At 46.7% G+C, this 27,503-nt stretch overlaps 1 protein-coding gene across 1 annotated transcript in view; it reads right to left on the reverse strand.

The window, feature by feature from the left end:
- asic4a (acid-sensing (proton-gated) ion channel family member 4a) overlaps nucleotides 1-25,623 on the reverse strand; it is a 127,981-nt gene extending 102,358 nt beyond the window's left edge. Inside the window, exon 1 of the mRNA XM_080199638.1 lies at nucleotides 24,976-25,623. Coding sequence (XP_080055764.1) covers nucleotides 24,976-25,551 — 576 coding nt within the window. The 5' untranslated portion in view covers nucleotides 25,552-25,623. The remainder of the gene's footprint in view (nucleotides 1-24,975) is intronic.
- Nucleotides 25,624-27,503: the final 1,880 nt, after the last annotated feature.

Below are 27,503 nucleotides of genomic sequence, written 5' to 3' on the forward strand. Positions count from 1 at the left end.
ATGGAGGGATACAAACGGATGGTCTAGTTGGACCAATGAGTGGCACAGGCTTGGAGGGCCGAAGGGCCTGTTTCCTGTGCTGTACTGTTCTCTGTTCTTTGTTCTCTGTCTGGATTCAGAGGAACGCGGGACCAGTTTACTGCAGTTCTTGTCCAATAACCCCGGGTTGCAGACAGAAAGCAAAGCAGGAACTAAACACAATTGAGACTGAGAATCTGGAAAGTAGCAGAGAGTAACCGGGCTGCCCCAGGGTCAGATGGCAGGGTCTGTGTGGGTTATAAATCAGGAACTGGGAAGTACGCCCCCACCCCCACATGTGGAGGATCTGGTCACAATGTTTTCCTGGGACCAGGAATTTTCTAAGATCTGACAAACATCTTTCTGCAACTTGAATTAAATGATGAATCAACATAATATTTAACTATTAATATACACGTGTCAGGAAGCAGAGGCAGGCTAACTGATCGATGTAATAGGGAAGGCAGTAGATTAATGGTATTATCGCTGGACTCTAAACACTCAGATAATGTTCCGGGGACCCGGGTTCGAATCCTACCATGGCAGATGGTGGAATTTGAATTCAATAAAAATATAGAAATAAAATTCTATTGGTGACTATGAAACCATTGTTCATTGTTGGAAAAACCCATCTGAGTCACTAATGTCCCTTTAGGGAAGGAAATCTGCCGTCCTTCCCCGGTCTGGCCTACAAGTGAGTCCAGAACCACAGCAATGTGGGTGACCCTCAACTGCCCTTCAAGGGCAACTAGGGATGGGCAATACTGGTCCAGCCAGCGAGGCCCATGTCCCATGACACAATAGAAAAAATGCTATTGAAAGATGAACTACAAAAGGTTGTGAATGTAGCCCCAATCCATCAGGCAAACCAGCCTCCCATCCATTGACTCTGTCTACACTTCCCGCTGCCTCGGGGAAAAGCAGCCAGGATAATTAAGGACCCCACACACCCCGGACATTCTCTCTTCCACCTTCTTCCTTCGGGAAAAAGATACAAAAGTCTGAGGTCCCGTACCGACCGACTCAAGAACAGCTTCTTCCCTGCTGCTGTCAGACTTTTGAATGGACCCACCTCGCATTAAGCTGATCTTTCTCTACACCCTCGCTGTGACTGTAACACTACATTCTGCACTGTCTCGTTTCCTTCTCTATAAATGGTATGCTTTGTGTAGCACGCAAGAAACAATACTTTTCACTTAATAAATCAAATCAAATGATTGGAATTCCTGTTTGTCCACAATTTCTGAAAAAAATAGAAGTGAAGTTTTTTGAGCCGGGGTTGCATTCTGGGACACCTGTGCCCAGCTTTCAGAGTGCTGTTCCTTCACCAGGTGAGTGCAAAGGTCGGTTTCACAAACACGGCAAAAATAGACACAGACACAATTACAGGATAATGGTTGGAATGTGAGTCTTTACAGATAATTGAGTCTTTCCAGGTATGGACAGTGTGAGTGGAGACAGGGATCATCACAGGTTAAATACAATCATGTTGTAACTATATAAAACCTTGCTTAGGCTGCATTTGGAGTACTGTGCGCAGTTCCGGCCACCACATTGTCAGAAGGACGTGGACGCTTTGGAGAGAGTGCAAAGAAGGTTCACCAGGATGTTGCCTGGTCTCGAGGGTGTTGGCTGAAAGGAGAGAACATAAACACGACAGCACAAACAGGCCCTTCGGCCCACAAGTTGCGCCGATCATATCCCTACGTACTAGGCTTATCTGTAACTCCCAATCCCATTAGATCCCATATACTCATCCAGAAGTCTTTTAAAAGACCCCAGCGAGTTCGCCTCCACCACCACTGACGGCAGCCGATTCCATTCACTCACCACCCTCTGAGTGAAAAACTTACCCCTAACATCTCCTCTGTACCTGCTCCCCAGCACCTTAAACCTGTGTCCTCTCGTAGTGACCATTTCAGCCCTGGGAAATAGCGTCCGAGAATCCACCCTATCTATTCCTCTCAACATTTTATAAACCTCTATCAGGTCGCCTCTCAACCTTCGTCTCTCCAGGGAGAACATAAGAACATAAGAAATAGGAGCAGGAGTAGGCCATCTAGCCCCTCGAGCCTGCCCCGCCATTCAATAAGATCATGGCTGATCTGAAGTGGATCAGTTTCACTTTCCCGCCCTCTCCCCATAACCCTTAATCCCCTCTCTTATCAAAAACCCATCAACCCGCATCTTAAAACTATTTAGCGAGGCAGCCTCCACCACTTCAACGGGCAGAGAATTCCAGAGATTCACCACCCTTTGAGTGAAGAAGTTCCTCCTCAACTCCGTTCTAAACCGCCCCCCCTTTATCTTGAGGCTGTGCCCCCTAGTCCTACTGTCCTTTCTGAGCGGGAAGAGTCTCTCCACCTCTATCCTATCCATCCCATTCATCATCTTATACGTCTCAATGAGATCTCCCCTCATTCTTCTAAACTCTAACGAGTACAAGCCTAGTTTATTCAGCCTCTCCTCATAGCTCAACCCCCTCAACTCCGGCATCAGCCTAGTAAACCTCCTCTGCACTCCCTCCAAGGCCAAAATATCCTTGCGTAAGTACGGCGCCCAAAACTGCACACAGTACTCCAACTGCGGCCTCACCAATGCCCTATACAGCTGCAGCAAGACCTCCCTACTTTTATATTCAATCCCCCTCACTATGAAGGCCAGCATCCCATTCGCCTTCCTGACCACCTGCTGCACCTGCAAGCTGGGAGATGAGACCGGTTCCCTTAACCTATCTTCATAAGGCATGACTCCCAATCCAGGCAACATCCTTGTAAAGGATAGAGGTCTACAGAATTATAAGAGGCACAGATAGGGAGGATAGTCAAGGCTTTTTCCTAGGGTGGAAGTGTCAATTACAGGGAGGGGGCACAGGTTCAAGGTGAGAGGGGGACAGTTTAAGGGAGATGTGCGGGGGGAAGGTTTTCACACAGGGAGGCGTGGGTGTCTGGAAGGCGCTGCCAGAGGAGGGGGTGGAAGCAGAAACATTAACAACATTTAAGAGGCATCTGGATGGGTACCTGAATATGGAGGGAATAGAGAGATATGGACTGAGAAAGGGTAGAAGGTTTTTTTTAGTTTAGGGCATTTTATTGGCACAGGATTGGAAAGCCAAAAGGTCTGTTCCAGTGCTGTACTTTTCTTTGTTCTTTGCTCTTGTCTAAATCCGTCACAAAATTGGCCAAACTTACTGCAGCCATTGAATGATCCCTTGTAAGCGTGTGCTGTAATACCAGATAGCAGCGTGACATCACTAGAAGGGAAGTGCGTCAGGTAATCCTATCTCAGTTCCACTTTTGCTGTTGGGTGGCACTTACACACATGTCTCTGTTACTGGTGTCTTCACACTTTCCCTCCAATTATAACTATTTTCCGGTACCCAGTCTGAATGGATAAAGCCGCAACCTGTTTATCCAATCCCTTCTGAGTAATTGCTACCTTTATATCATTATTACAACACAGAATGTTGCTGTCCAGTTCTCAGCCAGACCAGCAGTAAGGTTCATTACAGTACGACACGGTGACCAGTCTTCCATCGTGCTACAGCGCAAGAGACAACCCTCAACATTCTGGTCAGATCACAGCAGACTCACTGCTTCAGAGTGTTTTGGTGACTAAACAGGAAAGTTTTGAGGACACAGGTCTGAGTGAGTGATTGAGTAAGGAGCTGGAAAGCAGACAGATCCCTCTTGGTGAGATTACAGCGTCTAGCCTGTCAGACAGCGAGTGGGACAGCTCGGTGAGAGGGTCAGTACTGGGTTCACTCTGACAGGAAAGGTCAGTGAGTGGGGTGTGCGCCGGATCGATAGCGAGTGAGAGACAGTCAAAAAATTAAAACAAAAACCCTCATAAAACTCAGGCCAGAGAAAGGTGGGATTCCAATGGGCCGATTCTCAGAAAAGCAAACTGAAGGGGCTGCACCTCAGGCACTGCCCCTGGGGGAAGGTCAAAGGAATATTGTCCAAATCTCCACAGAATTCCCCTGGTTAAATTGTTTGCTGAGCTACTATCTGGATTCGGAATTTTAACACATAGACAGGGCAGGCCACTGTCTAACTTCCAGCATACAACAATTCCCCAATTCCATGGTCAGGGTTCATAATCCTGGAGTGTGGTGACAAGTAATCCTCCTGAGATGTTCCACACAGTGGAGAGTAAAGGCCCAACACTCACAGGTCTACCGGCAGCCTGTGACCTCGCACAATCCATGGAATCAGTCAGTCTGCACGTGGCAGATAAACCTCCAGAACGACTCCAATTGCCTCAGTTCAAAACCTGACCCTGGAATAACCAGAAGGTTTTAACAGAATTGGCAGTTTGAAGGGAGCTGCAACGTGAAGCTGGCAGAAGAATGCAAGTCCGTCAATGATCCACCATGTAAATGCGGCATAAACACAGAAGGCTGAGCGAAGCTTCAACTGGACAGAAAGGAGAAAGACAGAGTCATTGGAAGGCTACAGGAGCATCCAGATAGGTGCAGCTGATTTACCCAGAAAGGGAAGCAGGTCATTGGGAATATGCTTTAATCCCCAATATTTAAATACAGATTCCAAGCATTGTCTTTATAAGATACCCACGTTCGGAGAGTTAAATCTGAGAAGGTAGAACATTGATGGTAGTCATGGTTACTGGGCAGCACATCAGGCAGAGAAATCCCAAGAGCTGGTTACATTGTGCCCCATTCTGATGTTGTTTTCACTGAGATATCGCTGGGTCTCTGGTAGACAGGATCACATTGACCACACCATGCCAGGATGGCTCGGTATTGCCAATGATATAACTGCCATGGCACAATAAAGCAAGAACATGACCACAACCTGCTCCTGTTGATGCATGTGGAATAGAGGATTGGTTCCAACACTCTGAAATGTAACATCAACGCACAGAAGATTAATTTTATCAACTTAAATCATTCCAGTCCTGATATAGGTCCCGATCCAAGCAAAATAAAGGATATTAAAGCCATGTTTACTCCTCAAGATAAGGATGATCTTCAAAATTGTCTCGGACGCTTTAATCTCCTGTCTCCAAACATCCTCAATTTCATTCAAAACTCTTCATCACTAAGGGAATTTTTAGAAGGATGGACCTTCCCTGTGGAGTGAAGATCTTCACTCAGTCTGAAACTGGCAACATTGCAATCTTATCATCAGAAGGAAACAATTGCTCTGGAGGTGGATGTCTCACAGAAAGATCTGGGAGCATGAATTCTACAAAAAGGCAAACTGATTGTGTTTGCTTCAAAACTCCTGTCTGTAACACAACCCAACAAGTCCAATATCAAGCAGGAAACATTAGCTTTTAACTTGGGATCATACATTTTCACACTTCTCTCTAACACAAAAACTTTGTGATGGGGCCAATCACAAGCCACTGGAGATGACAAAAACCATTGACCAATGAACCATCAGGATTGTGACGTCTGTTGATAAAGATTGAAGGATTTGGAGACAGGGAAACGAGACAGTCACATCACACACACTTAACAGATTAACTAACCTGTGAAAACACAAGACATGGTCTTGGATCTCCAAGCTGACTGCATGACATTGAACTTGAAGATTTTTCCAGGCTAATCCTGGAAATGTCAGCTTCTCCATGAAGAAAAGGTAAAAGGAAATTAAAATGCGGGGACAGAATTTCCAAGTTTACAGTTAGGACCAGCTCAGGTCCAGGATTTCACAGCAGGCACACGGCAGCCAGCTGAGGCCATGGGGATTTGACCCAAATTCTATAAAGTCACTCCACACAAAGGCCCAATGGTGAGGGTTTAACCGTGGACAAATCAGCATTTCTCAATCACCAAGCGATATCCCAACGTGAATCTGAGCCAGACTCTAACAGGGAAGATGGATTTTTCATTTCAGATGTAGATGAGTTGCCAGTCAGCAGCAGATGATATTGATAGAACATCAGAGCCTATATTGGCAAGGGAATATGACCACATCGTGAATGCATCAACAATGCAGATACCGGATTTAGGAATCGAGCTATCTTTTAAGTCTAAGAATGAACTGTCCATTTCCCAGGGCTACGAGAGGACACAGGTTTAAGGTGCTGGGCAGTAGGTACAGAGGAGATGTCAGGGGTAAGTTTTTCACTCAGAGGGTGGTGGGGGAGTGGAATCGGCTGCTGTCGGTGGTGGAGGCGGAATCGATAGGGTCTTTTAAGAGACTTTTGGATAAGGACATGAAACTTAGTAAAATAGAGGGTGATAGATAAGCCTGGTAGGTAGGGATATGTTTGGCGCAACTTGTGGGCCGAAGGGCCTGTTTGTGCTGTAGTTTTTCTATGTTTCTATAAAGGTTGTGTTATGTGGTGAGTCAGGATACAGATTATTGTCCCTCTGTGATCTGGCCTTCATAGCGAGGGGGGTTGAATATAAAAGTAGGGAGGTCTTGCTGCGGCTGTATAGGGCATTGGTGAGGCCGCAGCTGGAGTACTGTGTGCAGTTTTGGGCGCCGTACTTACGCAAGGATATTTTGGCCTCGGAGGGAGTGCAGAGGAGGTTTACTAGGCTGATACCGGAGTTGAGGGGGTTGAGCTATGAGGAGAGGCTGAATAAACTAGGCTTGTACTCGTTAGAGTTTAGAAGAATGAGGGGAGATCTCATTGAGACGTATAAGATGATGAATGGGATGGATAGGATAGAGCTGGAGAGGCTCTTCCCGCTCAGAAAGGACAGTAGGACTAGGGGGCACAGCCTCAAGATAAAGGGGGGGCGGTTTAGAACGGAGTTGAGGAGGGACTTCCTCACTCAAAGGGTGGTGAATCTCTGGAATTCTCTGCCCGTTGAAGTGGTGGAGGCTGCCTCGCTAAATATTTTTAAGACGCGGGTTGATAGGTTTTTGATAGGCAAGGGGATTAAGGGTTATGGGGAGAGGGCGGGAAAGTGGAACTGAGCCACGACAGATCAACCATGATCTTATTGAATGGCGGGGCAGGCTCGAAGGGCTAGATGGCCTACTCCTGCTCCTATTTCTTATGTTCTTATGTTCTTATGTTATGTAACAGTGAGGAATCAACGTGGCAAAAACTCCAGTGAGAAGTGATCCGTGGTGATTAGAGTATTTTAAGGATATGGAAAGTACAGAGAAACAGGGAAGACCGTGTCAAGCAGCAGAAAGAAAGCCTCCATCTTTAACCATGGAAAGAGTCGGCCATTGGCAGAGGCTGCACGAAGATCTCACTGGATTGGCTGGATAACCAAGTGGGCTGAGGAGTTTCTGATGAATCAAACAAGTCGTTATACTAACAACAACCTTAATCTGATAGACAGTCACTCACAAGCAAAATGCTGGCTCTATTCTCCCTCCACATTGGCTCTTAGACATGCTGAGATTTTCCAGCATTTTCTGTCTCTGCTGAATTTTAGCTTTTTGTACAGTTTGTTCACCGTTTCGGGAATTCCAGAGAAAACTGTGTCTGACTTTGGACTTCAGAGAGTCTCAGAGGTTTACAGCATAGAACCAGGCCCTTCGGCCCAACTTGTCCATGCCTCCCAGTTTTTAATCCCTAAACTAATCCCAATTGTCTGCATTTGGCCCATATCCCTCTATATCCATCGTACCCATGTAACTATCTAAATGTTTTTTAGAAGATAAAATTGTATCCACCTCTACTACTGCCTCTGGCAGCTCGTTCCAGACACTCACCACCCTCTGTGTGAAAAAATTGCCCCTCTTCACCCTTTTGTATCTCTCCCCTCTCACCTTAAACCTCTGCCCTCTGGTTTTAGACTCCCCGACCTTTGGGAAAAGATATTGACTATCTAGCTGATCTGTTCCCCTCATTATTTTATAGACCTCTATAAGATCACCCTCTACGCTCCAGAGAAAAAAGTCCCAGTCTATCCAGCCTCTCCTTATAACTCAATCCATCAAGTTCCGGTAGCATCCTAGTAAATCTTTTCTGCACTCTTTCTAGTTTAATAATATCCTTTCTATAATAGGGTGACTAGAATTGTACACACATTCATGAGACAGAAAGAGTGAAACATGATTTCCCACCCCATCTCCCTGTTTCAGGGAAGCCACGGGACACAGTGTACAAATTGTTAAACGCCCTCTCATTAAAGGAATGCAAAATGCAAATTGGAAAAAACATCATTGAAGCACAAACTGGGGATTTTGTATCGTTTATTTACAATAACAGACACACTATTCCTGGCACAACAGCAGCTTCCAATAAGGATTTCACTGCTGAAGCCACACTTATCAGAGTCAGTAAAAGAACCCAAAACCAGGCAAAGGTCACGACAGGGAGAGAGTGCGAGAAAGGAGACTGGAATTAAACCAAAAGCTTCGAGGGAAACGGCATCATCAGAACCAGGGGAGTGACCACCAGGAAGTGTTGTGAAAATGTTTGTTCGAGGTGTCGGGAAACTATTGGAGAACATTCCAAACCAGAGAGTCTATCTCCATTTGGAGAGGAAAAGCTTGATCAGGGATAGTCAGCGTGGCTGTGTTAGAGCGAGGCTCGTAAAGAAGATAAATGGGATACAGGATAATTTTGTAATGTGGATTCAAAATTGACTCAGTTGTAGGAGACAGAGGGTGAAGACAGAAGCTGCTTTAGTGACTGGAAGCCAGTGTCCAGTAACATACCACAGGGATCTGTGTTGGGCCCCTATTATTCGTCATTTATATAAACGACATCAATGACTAGGTGGGGGGTAGGGTTAGTAAGTTTGTGGATAACACAAAGATTGGCCGGGTGGTTAACAGTGAGGCGGAGTGTCTTGGGTTACAGGAAAATATGGACAGAATGGTCAAATGGGCAGATAAGTGGCAGATGGAATTTAACCCTGAAAAGTGTGAGGTGATACACTTTGGAAGGAAAAATTCAACAAGAAAGTATTCAGCAAATAGCAGGACATGAGGAAGTTCTGTGGGACAAAGAGGTCTTGGCGTGTTTGTCCACAGATCTCTGAAAGCTGAAGGATATGTTAGTAGGGTGGTGAAGAAGGCAGATGGCACACTTGCCTTTATCAGTCGAGGTATAGATTACAAAAGCAGGTCGGTCATGTTGGGAGTTGTATAGAATTTTGGTGAGACCACAGCTGGAGCAGTGTGTACAGTTCTGGTCACCACATTATCGGAAGGATGTGATTGCACTGGAGGGGGTGTGGAGGAGAGTCACCAGGATGCTGCCCTGGGATGGAGCGTTTGAGTTATGGAGAGAGGTTGGATGGGCTTGGGCTGTTTTCACTGGAGCAGAGAAGACTGAGGGGTGCCTGGTGGGCAGTGCCAGGGTGCCAGGCTGATGGGGATCAGCTTAATTCCTGCTAATGGGAACATCTCTCAGTAGGGGAATGGGGGGAACATTAGTGAGCCTGGATGATACCAACCCAAGCTCACTAATATTGAAAGTTGAATTTAAATATTGAATCTGTTGTTGCCATCATAAAAAATGACGTGGAAAAGTCTTGGTCAGGTGGACATTGGTCGCGAATCCCACTGCAGCTCCCACTGCCATTTCCCAGTGCACGATATGAGTGGAGCACTGGCCGTGGGGAAATCGTACCAATTGGATTCCTCCATCCAGGCTTGCTGCTTTCTGAGTCAGGTGTTTCTCACATATCAGTGCAGAGCTGATGGGCCAAAGGGCCTCTGCTGCATTGTGTGATTCTATGGTTCTGTGACTCAAGTTGAGATGGGGATTGGGAGCTGTGAGGGGTAACAAAGAGACTGCAAGAAAGTTTGATAGGCTTTCTGATTGGGTAAGGACATGGCAGATGGAATATAATGTGGAGAAATGTGAAATGATCCTCTCTGGTAGGAAAAACAGAAAAGTGGAATATTTCTTAACTGGAGAGAGATTGGGAAGTGTTGATGTTTAAAAGGACTTGGGTGTCCTTGTTCGTAAGTCACTGAAAGCTGATGTACAGGTGCAGAAAGGTAAAAAGTGGTACGCTGGCTTTTATTGCAGGAGGATTTGAGTACAGGAATAAAGATGTACAACTGCAGCTGTACAGAACCTTGTTGAGAGCGCACCTGGAGTATTGTGCGCAGTTTTGGTCTCTTTATCTAAGAAAGGATAGACTTGCCAAAGAGAGAGAGTGCAGTGAAAGTTCACCAGGCAGACTCAGCCAGCTGTTATCTCGTTGACTTTCAGAGGGCCTGAATCTTTGACTCCTGGTTCTACGTTGCTGACAGAGTTCAGCACTTTGCTGAAGATACTGGGTGAAAATATCAGAATGATAAAGTCACACAAAGCTGATATTCCACATCGATACAACTAAACTGAATATCCAATAGCAGAGAGTGAATATACTTGATTCATGCAGTATCCAATGACACCCGGATGGTAGTCACATAGAGTTTATATATCAGAATAACACAGTGAGGAGTGAATGTATAAAATTCATTCCATCACACAGGCCAAATATACCAGCTGGACCCGGCAAACAGAATGAATGGATCAAACTGAGAAAGCCAGAGTGCTGAATATAACCACCTGATACAGATCACAGAGTGAGTGTGCTGGTTTGATACACACACACACAGTGTATATCGAGATTATTATAGTCACAGAGTTAATATGTCAGATTGATTCACTCGTATAGGGCAGAATATCACTCTGGCAACATGAGGCACCCACACTCAGTCACACAGATCGATTCCATCAGACTGATATAGTCAAACCAAATCAATTCATCCAGATTAGTATAATCAGCAGATATGAATCACACTGATAGACACAGGGAATGTTTCAGACTGAGGTGAGAGTGACTGCCCTTGGCATCAGGGCAGCGTTTGACTGGGTGTGGCATCAAGGAGCCCTGGCAATACTGGAATCAATGGGAATCCCAGGGGAAAACTCTCTGCTGGTTGGAGTCAGACCCAGTACATAGGAAGATGGTTGTGGTGGTTGGAGGTGAATCATCTCAGCTCCAGGACACAATGTTCAGCATCATTCGAGACTCCTCAGATACGGAAACAGACCATGTTCAAATACAGCAAGACCAGGACAATATCCAGGCTGGGCTGACAAGTGGCAAATAACATTCGTGCCACACAAATGCCAGGCAATGACCATCACCAATAAGAGACACTCTAACCACCGCCTCTTGACATTCAATGGTGTGACCATCACCCAATCCCCCACTGTCAACATCCTGGGGTAACTAACCCCCTGACTCACTGAAGCCATGAGTCAGGAGTGTGCTGGAATACTCCCACTGGCCTGGGTGGGGGCAGCTCCAATAACACTCAGGAAGCTCGACACCACCCGGGGTAAAGTAGCCCCGCTGGATTGTGACCCTTTCCATAAACATTCAATCCCTCCACCACCAACACACAGCAGCAACCGTGGACCCGATTTTACCATCACATCACACCGAGAACGGGCGCAATGTTGTGGTAAAGTCGGGCGATCGGTGCCCGCGTCCACACAGATTGCCACTTTACCGAAACCCAGGAATGACCGCAATCCGCTTCACACCCAAAACGGGCGTAACGGCGATTTAAATGTATTTACATGTATTTAATTTGAATTAATGAACTGTCCCCCCAAATCTTTCAGTATTTCCCCCTTTACCCCCGTGTTCACCAATCCAGAATCACCCCGAAACCAACCTGCTGAATAAAAATCTGAACCGGGAGCTCCAGCTGCTGCAGAGAGAGCCCCCCGACTCAGATCAGTGTGGGGGGGGGGGGGTCAGGTCATCCTGTGGTGAGGGGGGGGGGGAGAGAGGCCAGATCGTGGTCTGGAGGGGTGGGGTGGGGGGGGGAGCCGGGTCAGATGTATCACTGGAGGAGGGTCCGATCGCTTACTGGTGGCAGCGGGGGGGTCAGATGGATCTCTGGTGGAGGCGCGGTGGGGGGGGAGGGAGGTCCACTGGCACTTTGCGGGTGATCAGCGGTGGGGGGCGGTGGAAGGGGGACGGGGTGGTGATCAGTCTGGGTAGCCGGGGGGCACAGGGGGATAAGGGGGACAGTGATGTGTGTGGATAGTGGGGGGGGTGGATAAGGGGGACAGTGATGTGTGTGGATAGTGGGGGGGGTGGATAAGGGGGACAGTGATGTGTGTGGGTAGTGGGGGGGTGGGTAAGGGGGACAGTGATGTGTGTGGGTAGTGGGGGGTGTGGATAAGGGGGACAGTGATGTGTGTGGGTAGTGGGGGGGTGGGTAAGGGGGACAGTGATGTGTGTGGGTAGTGGGGGGTGGATAAGGGGGACAGTGATGTGTGTGGGTAGTGGGGGGGTGGGTAAGGGGGACAGTGATGTGTGTGGGTAGTGGGGGGGGTGGATAAGGGGGACAGTGATGTGTGTGGGTAGTGGGGGGGGTGGATAAGGGGGACTGTGATGTGTGTGGGTAGTGGGGGGGGGGTGGATAAGGGGGACAGTGATGTGTGTGGGTAGTGGGGGGGTGGATAAGGGGGACAGAGATGTGTGTGGGTAGTGGGGGGGGTGGATAAGGGGGACAGTGATGTGTGTGGGTAGTGGGGGGGGTGGATAAGGGGGACAGTGATGTGTGTGGGTAGTGGGGGGGTGGATAAGGGGGACAGTGATGTGTGTGGGTAGTGGGGGAGGTGGATAAGGGGGACAGTGATGTGTGTGGGTAGTGGGGGGGTGGATAAGGGGGACAGTGATGTGTGTGGGTAGTGGGGGGGTGGATAAGGGGGACAGTGATGTGTGTGGGTAGTGGGGGGGTGGATAAGGGGGACAGTGATGTGTGTGGGTAGTGGGGGGGTGGATAAGGGGGACAGTGATGTGTGTGGGCAGTGGGGGAGGTGGATAAGGGGGACAGTGATGTGTGTGGGTAGTGGGGGGGGTGGGTAAAGGGGACAGTGATGTGTGTGGGTAGTGGGGGGGGGGTGGATAAGGGGGACAGTGATGTGTGTGGGTAGTGGGGGGGGTGGATAAGGGGGACAGTGATGTGTGTGGGTAGTGGGGGGGTGGGTAAAGGGGACAGTGATGTGTGTGGGTAGTGGGGGGGTGGGTAAAGGGGACAGTGATGTGTGTGGGTAGTGGGGGGTGGGTAAAGGGGACAGTGATGTGTGTGCACCATTGCTCCCGCTATTTGCTCCTGAGCCGCTCTCTCCACTTTTCCAGCTCGGGACCGATCTGACCCAGACGCGCTTTTTCAATTTTTTTCTAACTTGCGCATGTGCAGGTCAGAGCTCCGCAGGCTGTGATACACAAATCCCCACCCTCACAGTGCGAATGGGAGTGGAGATGTGGTTTTCAGGCTGAGTGAGTATGGGAGCGTCTGAAAGCAGATTTCGAAGTTGGATCTGTATTACACCCAGACTCAGCACTTAGAATGAAAATGGTAAAATCAGACCTTGTGTGTGTACTTGCTACAAGATGCTCTGCAGCATCTCATCAAGGTTCCTCAGGCAGCACCTTCTAAACCCACAGCCTCCACCATCTAGACAGACAAGGGCAGCAGATACCTGGGAACACCCCCACTGCGAGGTTCCCCTCCCAGTCACTCACCATCCTGACTTGGAAATATATCACTGTCGCTGGGTCAAAATCCTGGAAATCTCTCCCTAACAGCACTGTGGGAGTACCTACATCTCAGGAACTGCAGTGGGTTCAGGAAGGCAGCTCACCGCCACCTTCTCAAGGAGTAATTCGGGTTGGGTAATAAATGCCAGTCAGCCAGCGACAGCCACATCCTGAGTTATTTTTCAAAAAAAATCGATCCAGGAACCCAGAGTGAATTTATAAGGTGAATCAAGTTGTGTAAAGTAAACATACCAGATTAATATTTATACAGAGTCAAAAAAGAAGCAATTGCCATCACAGGGGGTAAACACAGCAGTGTAACAGTGTCACACTGTGCTGGATTTGAAGAGATGTTTGATATTGGATTGGATTTGGAAGATTCCAGCTGAGTGGAATGACATTCGAAGGAGAGTAAAGGAAGTGAATGTGTGCAGCAGGGAGGCAGTGAGAGAGTGGCAGCAATAAGTAACTTGTTTCCTTTGGGTTGGCGGGGTAGCTGTTCTGTATTTAATATTTGATCAATGTTGATGTTTATTTGTTAAAATACAAATCATAAAATGTTAAATCTGATTCTGCGGTTATTCCTGTTGGGAATTTGGGGATTTAATTTCTTTTTAAAAGTTACCAGTCTCTACACAAATTATAACAAACTGGGGGTTAATCCAAGATGAAAGCCCAAAGGTTATGGAGAAGGTGCAGTCGAGTTTTCATTGATAGTTACATCGATTATTACATGTTTCTGGATATAAAAAAGACCAATCTGTCCATCAGAGTTTGCAAGAATTCACAAAGGTCAAACCCAAACCATCTCACAATCCATCTCACAATCCATCACCCAATCCATATCACAATCCGTCACACAATCCGTCACACAAACCAACACACAAACCAACAAACCATCACACAATCTATCACCCAATCCATCACACAAACCATCACACAAACCATCACACAATCCATCACACAATCCATCACACAATCCATCACCCAATCCATCACCCAATCCATCTCACAATCCATCACACAAACCATCACACAATCCATCTCACAATCCATCACACAAACCATCACCCAATCCATCACACAAACCATCACACAATCCATCACACAATCCATCTCACAATCCATCTCACAATCCATCACACAATCCATCTCACAATCCATCACACAAACCATCACCCAATCCATCACACAAACCATCACACAAACCATCTCACAATCCATCACACAAACCATCACCCAAACCATCACACAATCCATCACACAAACCATCACACAATCCATCACCCAATCCATCACACAAACCATCACACAAACCATCACACAATCCATCACACAAACCATCACACAATCCATCACACAATCCATCACACAAACCATCACACAATCCATCACACAATCCATCACACAATCCATCACACAAACCATCACACAATCCATCACACAATCCATCACACAATCCATCACACAAACCATCACACAATCCATCACACAAACCATCACCCAATCCATCACACAAACCATCACCCAATCCATCACACAAACCATCACACAATCCATCACACAAACCATCACCCAATCCATCACACAAACCATCACCCAATCCATCACACAAACCATCACACAAACCATCACACAATCCATCACACAATCCATCACACAATCCATCACACAAACCATCACCCAATCCATCACACAAACCATCACACAAACCATCACCCAATCCATCACACAAACCATCATACAATCCATCTCATAATCCATCACACAATCCATCTCATAATCCATCACGCAAACCAGCCTCCCATCGATTGATTCTGTCTACACTTCCCGCTACCTCGGGAAAGCAGCCAGAATAATTAAGGACTCTACACACCCCGGACATTCTCTCATCCACCTTCTTCTGTCAGGGAAAAGATACAAAAGTCTGATGTCACGTATCAACCGACACAAGAATAGTTTCTTCCCTGCTGCTGTCAGGCGCTTGTCTTGCATTAAGTTGATCTTTCTCTACACCCTAGATATGACCGTGACACTATATTCTGCACTCTCTCCTTTCCTTCTCTATGAACAGTATGCTTTGTCTATACAGCACGCGAGAAATAATACTTCTCACTGTGACAATAATAAATCAAACCAAATCAAATCAAACCACTTTGAAAGATGCAGCAGATAAGTTAAAGGTAGACCTGAAAGTAGGGGCTAAAAGGCAGAGATTGTTAACACCAGAATATTGAGTCAGAAATGGGTGGTTCCGTTAGCACTTGAGTGGAGAATACACTTACAAAATGGAAAGGTTTACGGTGTAGCCCTGAAAGTGAGGCATGACATAATGACAATAGTGAAAAAGGATCTTAGCTCCAAAAAGACCCATTTATGCCAAGTCTTCGCTTCCTATCTGCTAACCAGCTTTCTATTCATCTCAAGACGTTACCCGCAATCCCATGTACTGCGCTGTAATGTTCTATGTTCTATGTTCTAGCCAGATAAAATCAACTGAATCCACACACTCAGCCTGTCCAAATCACACTGAAACATCTCTGCATCCTCCTCACAGCTCACCCTCCCACCCAACTTTGTATCATCTGCAAATTTGGAGAGAATGCATTCAGTTCCCTTTTCCAAATCATTAATATCGAATGTGAACAGTTGGGGTCCCAGCACAGACCTCTGAGGAACCCCACTAGTCACTGACGGCCAATCAGAAAAAGACCCATTTATGCCAACTCTTTGCTTCCTATTTGCTAACCAGCTTTCTATCCATCTCAAGACATTACCCACAATCCTGTGTGCTTTAACTTTATTTAGTAGTCTGTTAGGTGAGACCTTGTTGAAAGCCTTCTGAAAGTCTAAATAAATCACATCCACTGGTTCTCCTCAGTCTATTCTATTAGTTACATCCTCAAAGAATTCCAGTAATCAAGTATGATTTCCCTGTTGTAAATCCCTGCTGACTCTGTCTGATTATCCCATTGCCTCCCAAATGCTGAGTTATGAAACCCTTGATAATGGACTCTCGCAACTTCCTCAGAACCAACTGGGGAAGTTTGCTGTTTCCAAGTGGACTTACTTCCAACTTATTTCCAAGTAGAAACAAATCCTGTCTCAAAGAATCGTCTCCAATAATTTCCCTACCAATGATGTAAGGCTCACTGGCCAATAATTACCTGGATTTTTCTTGCTACTCTTCTTAAACAAAGGAACAACATTGGCTATTCTCCAATCCTCTGGGACCTCCCCTGTAGCCAGTGAGATTTCTCTCAAGGCCGCAGCAATTTCCTCCCTTCCCTCTCTTGGACCTGATAGAAGTCTACAAGATTATGAGAGGCATGGGCAGAGTGGATAATCAGGGTGGAAGAGTCAGGGACACAGGTTTAAGGTGTGAGGGCCAAGGTTTAAAGGAGATGTATGAGGCAGATTTTTTACACAGAGAGTGGTGGGTGTCTGGAACTCGTTGCTGGGGGAGGGAGTGGAAGCGGATACGGTAGTGACTTTTAGGGGGCATCTTGACAAGTACATGAATGGGATGGGAATAGGGGGATATGGTCCCCAGAAGGGTAGGAGGTTTTAATTCAGTCGGGCAGCACGGTCAGTGCAGGCTTGGAGGGCTGAAGGGCCTGTTCCTGTGCTGTTATTCTCTTTGTTCTTTGTTCAGCGTTAAGCTCACTGGTCTATAGTTCCCTGTGATCTCTCTACATCTCTTTTTGAACAGTGGGTTTACATTCACTACCCTCCCATCTGTAGGAACCATTCCAGAGTCTAACGAATTTTAGAAAATAACCACCAATGGATCTACTATTTCTGGGGACACTTCTTCAGTACTCTGGGATGAAGATTATCTGGACCTGGAGATTTATCCACCTTCAATCCCATCAATTTCCCCAAAACCATTTCTCTCCTAATGCTGATTTCCTTCAGCTCCTCACTAAAACACGTTTCTCTCAGAACAGGGAATCAAAGCGAAGTGACTGGGAGCTCACAAATCAAGAGAGATTGTCGACAGTGTGACAGGGAGGATGGGGGGGTGATGGAGAAGGGGAGTGCTCAGGCCGAAGGTTTGAGATGTGTCTATTTTAATGCTAGGAGTGTTGTTAACAAAGTGGATGAGCTTAGAGCGTGGATCGCTACTCGGAAATGTGATGTGGTGGCCATTACAGAAAGTTGGATGACTCAGGGACAGGACTGGATACCTCAAGTGCCGCATTTCAGATGTTTCAGGACGGACAGGGAGGGAGGCAAAAGAGGTGGGGGAGTGGCAATGTTCATCAGAGATAGTGTCATGCCTGTAGAAAAATTGGACGCTTTGGAGGGATTGTCTATGGACTCGCTGTCGGTGGAGGTTCGGAATAGGAAGGGGTCAATAACTTTACTGGGTGTTTTCTATAGGTCGCCCAATAGTAACAGGGATGTTGAGGAACAGATAGAGAAATAGATCCTGGAGAGATGTAATAATAACAGAGTTGTCGTGATGAGAGACTTTAATTTCCCAAATATCAATTGGAATCTCCCTTGGGTAAGAGGTTTAGATGGGGAGGAGTTTGTTAGGTGTGTTCAGGAGGGTTTCCTGACACAGTATGCGGATAAGCCTAAAAGAGGAGACGCTGTACTTGATTTGGTATTGGGTAATGAACCTGGACAGGTGAAAGATCTCTCGGTGGGAGAGCATTTTGGGGATAGTGATCATAACTCTATCTCCTTTACACTAGCATTGGAGAGAGTTAGGATCAGACAAGCTAGGAAAATGTTTATTTGGAGTAAGGGGAATTATGAAGCCATCAGGCAAGAAGTTAGGGGCATAAATTGGAAGGAGGTTTTCTCGGGGAAATGTACAGAAGTAACGAGGCAGATTTTCAAGGCATGTTTGTCTGGAGATCTGCACGACAACGTTCCGATGAGACAGGGAAGTTTCGGTAGGTTATAGGAACCGTGGTGCTTGAAAGTCGCCGGGACCGGATGGGATGTACCCCAGGTTACTGTGGGAGGCGAGGGAAGAGATTGCAGAGCCTCTGGCGATGATCTTTACATCATTGATGGAGACAGGAGAGGTTCCAGAAGATTGGAGGATTGTGGATGTGGTTCCTATGTTCAAGAAAGGGAATAGGGATAGCCCAGGAAATTATCGACCGTTGAGTCTAACCCCAGTGGTTGGTAAGTTGATGGAGAAGATCCTGAGAGACAGGATTTATGAACATTTGGAGAGGTATAGTATGATCAAAAATAGTCAGCATGGCTTTGTCAAAGGCAGATTGTGCCTTACGAGCCTGGTTGAGTTCTTTGAAAATGTGACTAAACACATTAATGAAGGAAGAGCAGTGGACGTGATTTATATGGACTTCAGCAAGGTGTTCGATAAGGTCCCCCATGCAAGACTTCTTGAGAAAGTGAGGGGGCATGGGATCCAAGGGGATATTGCTTTGTGGATCTAGAACTGGCTTGCCCGCAGAAGGCAGAGAGTGGTTGTAGATGGGTCTTTTTCTGCATGGAGGTCGGTCACCAGTGGAGTGCCCCAAGGATCTGTTCTAGGACCCTTGCTGTTTGTCACTTTTATAAATGATCTGGATGAGGAAGTGGAGGGATGGGTTAGTAAGTTCGCCGACGATACGAAGGTTGGTGGTGTTGTGGATAGTCTGGAGGGATGACAGAAGTTGCAGCGAGACACAGATAGGATGCAAGACTGGGCAGAGAAGTGGCAGGTGGACTTCAACCCAGGTAAGTGTGTGGTGATTCATTTTGGCAGGTCAAAAGGGATGATGGAATATAATATTAATGGTAAGACTCTTAGCAGTGTGGAAGATCAGGAGGATCTTGGGGTCTGGGTTCATAAGATGCTCAAAGTATAGAACAACTTCATAACCAATAGTAACTCTAACTTTGGCCAGAGATTTTAATGATATTATCGCCATGGACCTTAAGATCTGGGATAAAGCAAGCAATATATTCATTTTGCCCTTGTGGACTTAGTGATCAGATTTAGTCAATCAACCGATGTCCGTAGTAAATAAAGGAGAATAATCCTGAATTAGATCATGGAAAAATGGATAGGGACAGAAATGGGGCCATGGGCAAAGTTCCTGACAGGCAATGTCAGGGAATTTGCAAATGATAAGTTTCAGAATGTGCATGAAAAGATGAATATAATCGCCATGAATACGGCTGTGGAAAGCCCATTTAGCAATGGGCTGTTGGGAGAGAAACCTTGTGGTAATAGAGGACATGCTCCAGAAAATTTTGGCACATAGACCAAGATACAAGTTCAATTCAGCTTTAGCCTGAGTGGTACGTGTAAAGAATTTGGAGCGGATGGTTGGGATAGACAGTCCCCATCAATTAGTGTTTGGTGGGAATCCTAAAATTTCATTCATTCTGAATGACCAGCCTCTGGCTTGGGAAGGTTCGACAACTCTCTCTGCCTTTTCTGAGCATTTAAATGCATTACATACGGGGAGCAGAGTATTTCTGGGAACAGAAATCCCTGAAAGAATTCGCAGAGCTTTAAGACACAGCCATCAAACTCCGTACAAGGAAACGTGGTATACTGTGAGAGACAATTTTAAATGAATGGAAAGGCACAGGGAAGGTTACAGAATCAGATGGCAAAACAATTGTTTAGTAACATGGGAACCAGACTGTTACATTCATCAAGGGCATTGGGTACAGATTACAAACCTGCAAATTTAGAAAGAGCAGGTGAACCTGATGGGGAACCAGGGGTAATCTGAAATTATGAGGCTGACATGGACAGGGTGTCCGTACAGGAACACAATATTCCTGATCAACAAGAACTGGCCACTTTTCCGAAAGGACAACTGTTGGTGCAAAGGTCACGAACTTGCCTGAAGGGTCAGTCAATGGAAGGAAATAACTGTCATGAGTGAACCAGGGAAGGCCACTGGAAAGTCGAAACATTGGTTGAATGTAGAGAATCCAGGGGAAGACGTCAGCAACATGGAATAAAAACACCAAGTTCAAAAATGAAGGGGAGAGAAACGTAGGGCCCAATTTTACCATCAAGTTGCACCTATTCAAGGGTGCAAAAACTGAGTAAAGTTGGACACACGGTGCGCAGCATGATCGGTGCTGGGCCCGGCACTGGTTCCATTTGAACAACTGTTAACAATGGCTGCGATCGAGACTGCACCCAAAACCTGTGTGACAGCAACTTTAATCCATTTGCATTCAGAATAAATAAACAGGCTGCACTGCAAAATTTACCAGCTCTTCCCTCTTTCCCACTGGTACTCCAAATCGGAATGTATCAGATCATAAGAACATAAGAAATAGGAGCAGGAGTCGGCCATCTAGCCCTTCGAGCCTGCCCCGCCATTCAATAAGATCATGGCTGATCTGAAGTGGCTCAGTTCCACTTTCCCGCTCTCTCCCCATAACCCTTAATTCCCCTGTCTATCAGAAATCTATCTACCCGTGACTTAAATATATTTAGCGAGGTAGCCTCCACCACTTCAATGGGCAGAGAATTCCAGAGATTCGCCACCCTTTGAGTGAAGAAGTTCTTCCTCAACTCCGATCTAAACTGCACCCCCCACCGCCACCCCCCCTCCCCGATTGTGAGGCTGTGCCCTCTAGTCCTGCTATCCTTTCTAAGTGGGAAGAATCTCTCTACCTCTACCCTATCCATCCCTTTCATTATCTTATACGTCTCTATAAGATCCCCTCTCAGCCTTCTAAACTCCAACGAGTACAGACCCAGTCTATTTAGTCTCTCTTCATAGTCCAACCCCCTCATCTCCGGTATCAGCCTAGTGAACCTCCTCTGCACTCCCTCCAAGGCCAATATATCCTTGCGCAAATACGGCGACCAAAACTGCACACAGTACTCCAGCTGCAGCCTCACCAGTGCCCTGTACAGTTGCAGCAAGACCTCCCTGCTTTTATATTCTATCCCCCTTGCTATAAAGGCCAGCATCCCATTCGCCTTCTTGATCACCTGCTGCATCTGCAGACTGGGTTTTTGTGATTCATGCACAAGGACCCCCAGGTCCCACTGCACCGTAGCATGCTGCAGCTTTTCGCCTTTTAAATAATAATCCCTCCTACTATTACTTCTACCAAAGTGGATAACCTCACACATGTTAACATTGCACTCCATCTGCCAGGTCCTCGCCCACTCGCTCAGCCTATCCAGATCCCTCTGCAGACTTTCCGCACCTTCCACGCAATTTGCTTTTCCACTTACCTTCGTGTCATCTGCAAATTTCGTTACCCTACACTCAGCCCCCTCCTCCAGATCATCTATATAAATGGTAAATAGCTGAGGCCCCAGCACCGATCCCTGCGGCACTCCACTAGTCACCAACCGCCAACCAGAAGAGCACCCATTGATACCAACTCTCTGCTTCCTATTAGACAACTAATCCTCTATCCACGCTAACACCTTACCCCCAACTCCATGCACCCTAACCTTCTGTAGCAACCTTTTGTGAGGCACCTTATCAAACACCTTTTGGAAATCTAGAAACACCACATCCACCGGTTCCCCTCTGTCTACCGCACTAGTCACATCCTCATAGAAATCCAATAAATTTGTTAAACACGACTTCCCCTTAACGAATCAGTGCTGCGTCTGCTCTATCAAACAATTCCTTTCTAGGTGCCTCGCTATTTCTTCTTTGATGATGGATTCTAGCATTTTTCCAACTACAGATGTTAAACTAACCGGCCTATAATTCCCTGCCTTTTGTCTGCTACCTTTTTTGAACAGCGGCGTAACATTAGCCGTTTTCCAATCTTCCGGCACTACCCCAGAGTCCAACCAATTTTGATAAATAATTAGGAAGCTATCACCTCTGCCATTTCTTTCAGAACCCTGGGATGCATTCAATCCGGTCCTGGGGACTTGTCCACCTTCAGTCCCGTTAGTCTATTAAGCACTACCTCTCTAGTGACAGTAATCGCATTCAGGCCCTCAACTCCTACCATTCATCTCTCTTTAATATTCGGCAAGCTATTAGTGTCCTCCTCCGTGAAGACCGACACAAAAAACTTATTTAAAGCCTCAGCCATTTCCTCATTGCCCGCTGCTAAATCCCCCCTCTCATCCTCCAAGGGTCCAACATTCACTCTAGCCAGTCACTCATCACAGAGTGAATGTATCGGATTGACACAGAGTGAATGTATCAGATCGTCACAGAGTGAATGTATCAGATCGTCACAGAGTGAATGTATCAGATCGTCACAGAGTGAATGTATCAGATCGTCAGAGTGAATGTATCAGATTGACACAGAGTGAATGTATCAGATCGTCACAGAGTGAATGTATCAGATCATCACAGAGTGAATGTATCAGATCGTCAGAGTGAATGTATCAGATTGACACAGAGTGAATGTATCAGATCGTCACAGTGAATGTATCAGATCGTCACAGAGTGAATGTATCAGATCGTCACAGAGTGAATGTATCAGATCGTCACAGAGTGAATGTATCAGATCGTCACAGAGTGAATGTATCAGATCGTCACAGAGTGAATGTATCAGATCGTCACAGAGTGAATGTATCAGATCGTCACAGAGTGAATGTATCAGATCGTCACAGAGTGAATGTATCAGATCGTCACAGAGTGAATGTATCAGATCGTCACAGAGTGAATGTATCAGATCGTCACAGCGTGAATGTATCAGATCGACACAGAGTGAATGTATCAGATCGTCACAGAGTGAATGTATCAGATCGTCACAGCGTGAATGTATCAGATCGTCACAGAGTGAATGTATCAGATCGTCACAGCGTGAATGTATCAGATCGACACAGAGTGAATGTATCAGATCGTCACAGAGTGAATGTATCAGATTGTCACAGAGTGAATGTATCAGATCGACACAGAGTGAATGTATCAGATCGTCACAGCGTGAATGTATCAGATCGTCACAGAGTGAATGTATCAGATCGTCACAGCGTGAATGTATCAGATCGACACAGAGTGAATGTATCAGATCGTCACAGAGTGAATGTATCAGATCGTCACAGAGTGAATGTATCAGATCGTCACAGAGTGAATGTATCAGATCGTCACAGCGTGAATGTATCAGATCGTCACAGAGTGAATGTATCAGATCGACACAGAGTGAATGTATCAGATCGTCACAGAGTGAATGTATCAGATCGCTGCTGTTTAATGCCAGAATTCTGCTTCCGTTCACATCAGCGGCATCTTATATCCCCATCTATGATTCGCTCCTGGCACAGAATTTCCACTAGCAGTGTTTGTATTCAGCGGGAATCCCACTGTATCCAGCGGGTTCCAGCCCCAGCAAGAGGAACACGGCTGCCACCGTGAGCCACTGTGCCGAGGCGGAGGCAGATCTCACCCACTCAGGTTAATCCTTTCACACATACTGAATATTTCAGAATGATATTATCGGACTTGATGAAAACATTCGATTCTGAGTGTCAGACAGAATGAGTATCTCACCCGAGTCCAGTCTCACTGAGTCAATCTCTCAAGGCTGAGACACCAGATTAACATGGAAACATTGTTTTGATCCAATGGGACGTGGTGCATTGATCAGATTGATATTACCACTCCGATTTGATGGAATCGGGATATAAGCTTTCCACATTGAATCCAGTGGATTGATGTGGTCACATTGAGTGAGTTTTGAAAGTGAGATATTCACACAGAGAATCTGTCAGATTGACCCTGTCAAACAGGGTGAACTGTTCAGGTTGACACAGTCAGAGTGGATACGCCTGATTTCTACAGTAACACAGAGTGATTATCAGATTAGTACACTCATACCAACTCAAGATATCACTTTAATACAATTTCACAGACTGAGTATATCCTGATTGAAAATCCTGGATTCCTGGGATCATGTGGTTGGAAAACACGTATTTTCCTGCTGGTTTGTTGCACTTTTCTGTGTGTTTTTTTGGTGAGCAGTACGGTCCATGGCAACCAGGTGGCAGAATGTGTGTTATTGTCTGCAGCTGGAGTGAATAAGAGAGGGGCATTCAGCCCCCAATATCACCAGCCTCTCGCTGCCCCATTGCCCCATCAAGTGGCAGCAAGACTTTCCTCACAACAAGACACTTCTCCTGCCTGAGAGGTGACCCTGCACTCCCCAGACAGTGAGGGGGAAACGTCCCTTAACCCTTTCCACAACCCTAACCCTCAGCAAACACTTGGCCTCTCATACTGCAGGTGACAGATTACACAGAAGTTGCTGTAGTCAGTACTTTCCAGGAGCAGTTCAGGACTTGCAGGAGCTGCCTGCGTTTTAAGATTTGAATATAGTTTCCTCACACTCCTACCATTCACTGCCCCTTTATTCAAAACAACTTGAAGCTCTCATTGAACCTTTGGCTGAGTCCAGGTCTCTCAAAGCAGCTGGAAAACCTTCCACAGTCTCTAAACTGGTTCCTTCCTCTGCAAATCTGAGTACAATTCTATCCCAAGGAGAAACAGTGATTGTTGATGCGATTGGCCGTGGAGGATTTGGGAAGCAATTTATCTGAAGGGTTAAATTAAAGTCAGACTTACCACCGAGAAGTTGTGAGCTGAGCAGTTGGAGCCGCTGAAGTTACAGTTTTTTAACATCTCCTCGATCTGGTGACCAGTCCTGTTGAAGATATCCATCATGTCGGCCTCGGGGTAACCCTGGCTCGCCACCGTGTGGGCATCCTTACTCTTGGGAGGTAATCCCGTCATGTTGGCCAGGTGGTGGATGTCTGCGTCGGTTAAAGCCGTGTGTCGGAACCTGTTCATGTTACAGATGGTGATGGCGGGAAAGGGGATCTCATGGTCAGAATCTTCATCCAGCGCTGTCACGTGATGGTGCTCGAGGTAGTACATGGTGCAGGTCACCACATGGTAGAGGAAGAACAGCAGCGAGCAGAGGAAAGCCAGTGCCCAGAGACTCTGCTTCACCCCACAGCCTCCCGGAACAAAGATGTGGTTAATACCATGCAGGGAGCAGGTATCAGCAAAGGTGACCAGGTCAGTCGTACTGGACTGACAGCCTTCTTCGATCAAACTCTTCTTGTCGCATTCCACCGTCCCCTTCTGTTTCTCATCATCCTCCGAAAATGCAATTTTGCAAACGATTTCAATCGGCATCTGGGTTTTGTACAGATGCCCCGTACAGCAGACTGGCTGTGTGACAGAACTTACTGAGAGAGAGAGAGAGCGAGAGAGAGGGAGAGAGGGAGGGAGAGAGGGAGGGAGGGAGGGAGGGAGGGAGAGAGGGAGGGAGGGAGAGAGGGAGAGAGAGAGGGAGGGAGGGAGGGACAGAGTGAGAGAGAGGGAGAGGGAGAGAGGGAGGGACAGGGTGAGAGAGAGGGAGAGAGGGATAGGGAGGGAGAGAGAGGGAGAGAGAGGGAGAGAGAGGGACAGAAAGGAACAGAGGGAGATGGAGAGGAAAAAGGAAAGATAAATAGAGAGAGCGATACAGAGAGAGAGAAAGCAAGCCAGAAATCAGCTCACAGAAGACTGTTTCGACTTCCTGTCTCTGCTTGCTATTTGATGAGTCTGCTCTGTGCTGCTTATCAGCAGTAATACAGCTGTCAGGAAGCGCACTCCTCTATACACTAGCGTATAAAATGCAGCGTTTACACAGTGCTAATAGAACTCAGGGCTGCTTAATAATTCATGAGGGAACCCGTCATCATCACCCTTTTCTTCTGCTCTCATGCTGCAACTTTGAAGCCACTTGTTTGAGTGAGGAGTTTCCCTCCACCCTCATCACCTGCCCCGAAAAACCACAATTCACCACAAGTTTTTATTGCCTCTCGTTTCTCTCTCCGTCCGTGTCCTTGGAAATGGGCTTGAAGGAAGGAAAGAGGGGCTGAGTGGGTGCGTTCTCAACCCCATTTCCAGCTGCAATCTCTTTCACTCTCTCTCACTCGCTCTCTCACTCACTCTCTCTCTCGTTCCCTCTCTCCTGTGCCCTTGCTCTCTCTCGCTCTCTTTGCTCTCTCTTGTTCTCTCTCCGTCTCTCTTACTGTCTCTCGATCTCTCTTTCTCTCTCTTGCACTCTCTGTCTCGCTCTCCTCTCTCTCGCTCTCACTTTCTCACTTTCTCCCACTCTCCCCTCTCTCTCACTCTCTCTCTCTTTCTCTGTCTCTCTCTCTCTCACTCTCTCTCTCCCACTCGCTCTCCCTCGCTCCCTCGCTCTCTCTCAATTTCTCTCTCTGTCTCTGTCTCTCTCTTTCACACTCTCCCCTCTCTCTCACTCTCTCTCTCTTTTGCTTTCTCTCGCTCTCTCTTTCTCTCTCACTCTCTCTCTCTTGCTCTTTCTATCTCGGTCTCTCTCTCTCTCGTCTTCCAGCTCTTTCTTGCCCTCACTCTCTCTCTGTCTCTGCCTTTCTTTCTCTCTCTGTCCCTCTCTCTGTCTCTCTTGTTCTCGCTCTGTCTCTCTCTCTTTTTCCGTCTCCCTCTCTCTCTGTTTCTCTCTGTCTCTCTCTCTCTTGCTATTTCTCTCTCTCTCTTTCTCTCTGTTTCTCTCTCTCTCTTTCTGTCTCTCTCTCTCTGTTTCTCTCTCTGTCTCTCTCTCCCTGTCTCTTTCTCACTCTGTCTCTCTCTCTCTCTCTCTCTCCTCCTCCTCGCTGTCTCTCTCTCTGTTTCTTGCTGTCTCTCTCTCTGTCTCTCCCTCTCTCTCTCTTTCTCTGTCTCCCTCTCTCTCTATCTCTCTCTCTCTCTGTTTCTCTGTCTCGCTCTTGCTATCTCTCCCTCTTGCTATCTCTCTCTCTCTGTTTCTCGCTTTCTCTCTCCGTCCCTCTCTCTCCGTCTCTCTCTCTGTCTCTCTCTCTCCGTCTCTCTCTCTGTCTCTCTCTCTCCGTCTCTCTCTCTGTCTCTCTCTCTGTCTCTCTCTGTCTCTCTCTCTCTGTCTCTATCTCTCTCTCTGTCTCTATCTCTCTCTCTCTTTGTCTCTGTCTCTCTCTTTGTCTCTGTCTCTCTTTGTCTCTCTCTCTATCCCTGTGTCTGTGTGTGTCTCTGTCTCTCTCTCTCTATTTGTCACTCTGTATCTCTCTGTCTCTCCCTCTCTCTGTCTGTCTGTCTGTCTCTCTCTG

This window comes from Carcharhinus amblyrhynchos, chromosome 11 (assembly GCF_965287045.1).
Source record: "Carcharhinus amblyrhynchos chromosome 11, sCarAmb.v2.hapA, whole genome shotgun sequence".
In the NCBI taxonomy this organism is placed as follows: Eukaryota; Metazoa; Chordata; class Chondrichthyes; order Carcharhiniformes; family Carcharhinidae; genus Carcharhinus; species Carcharhinus amblyrhynchos.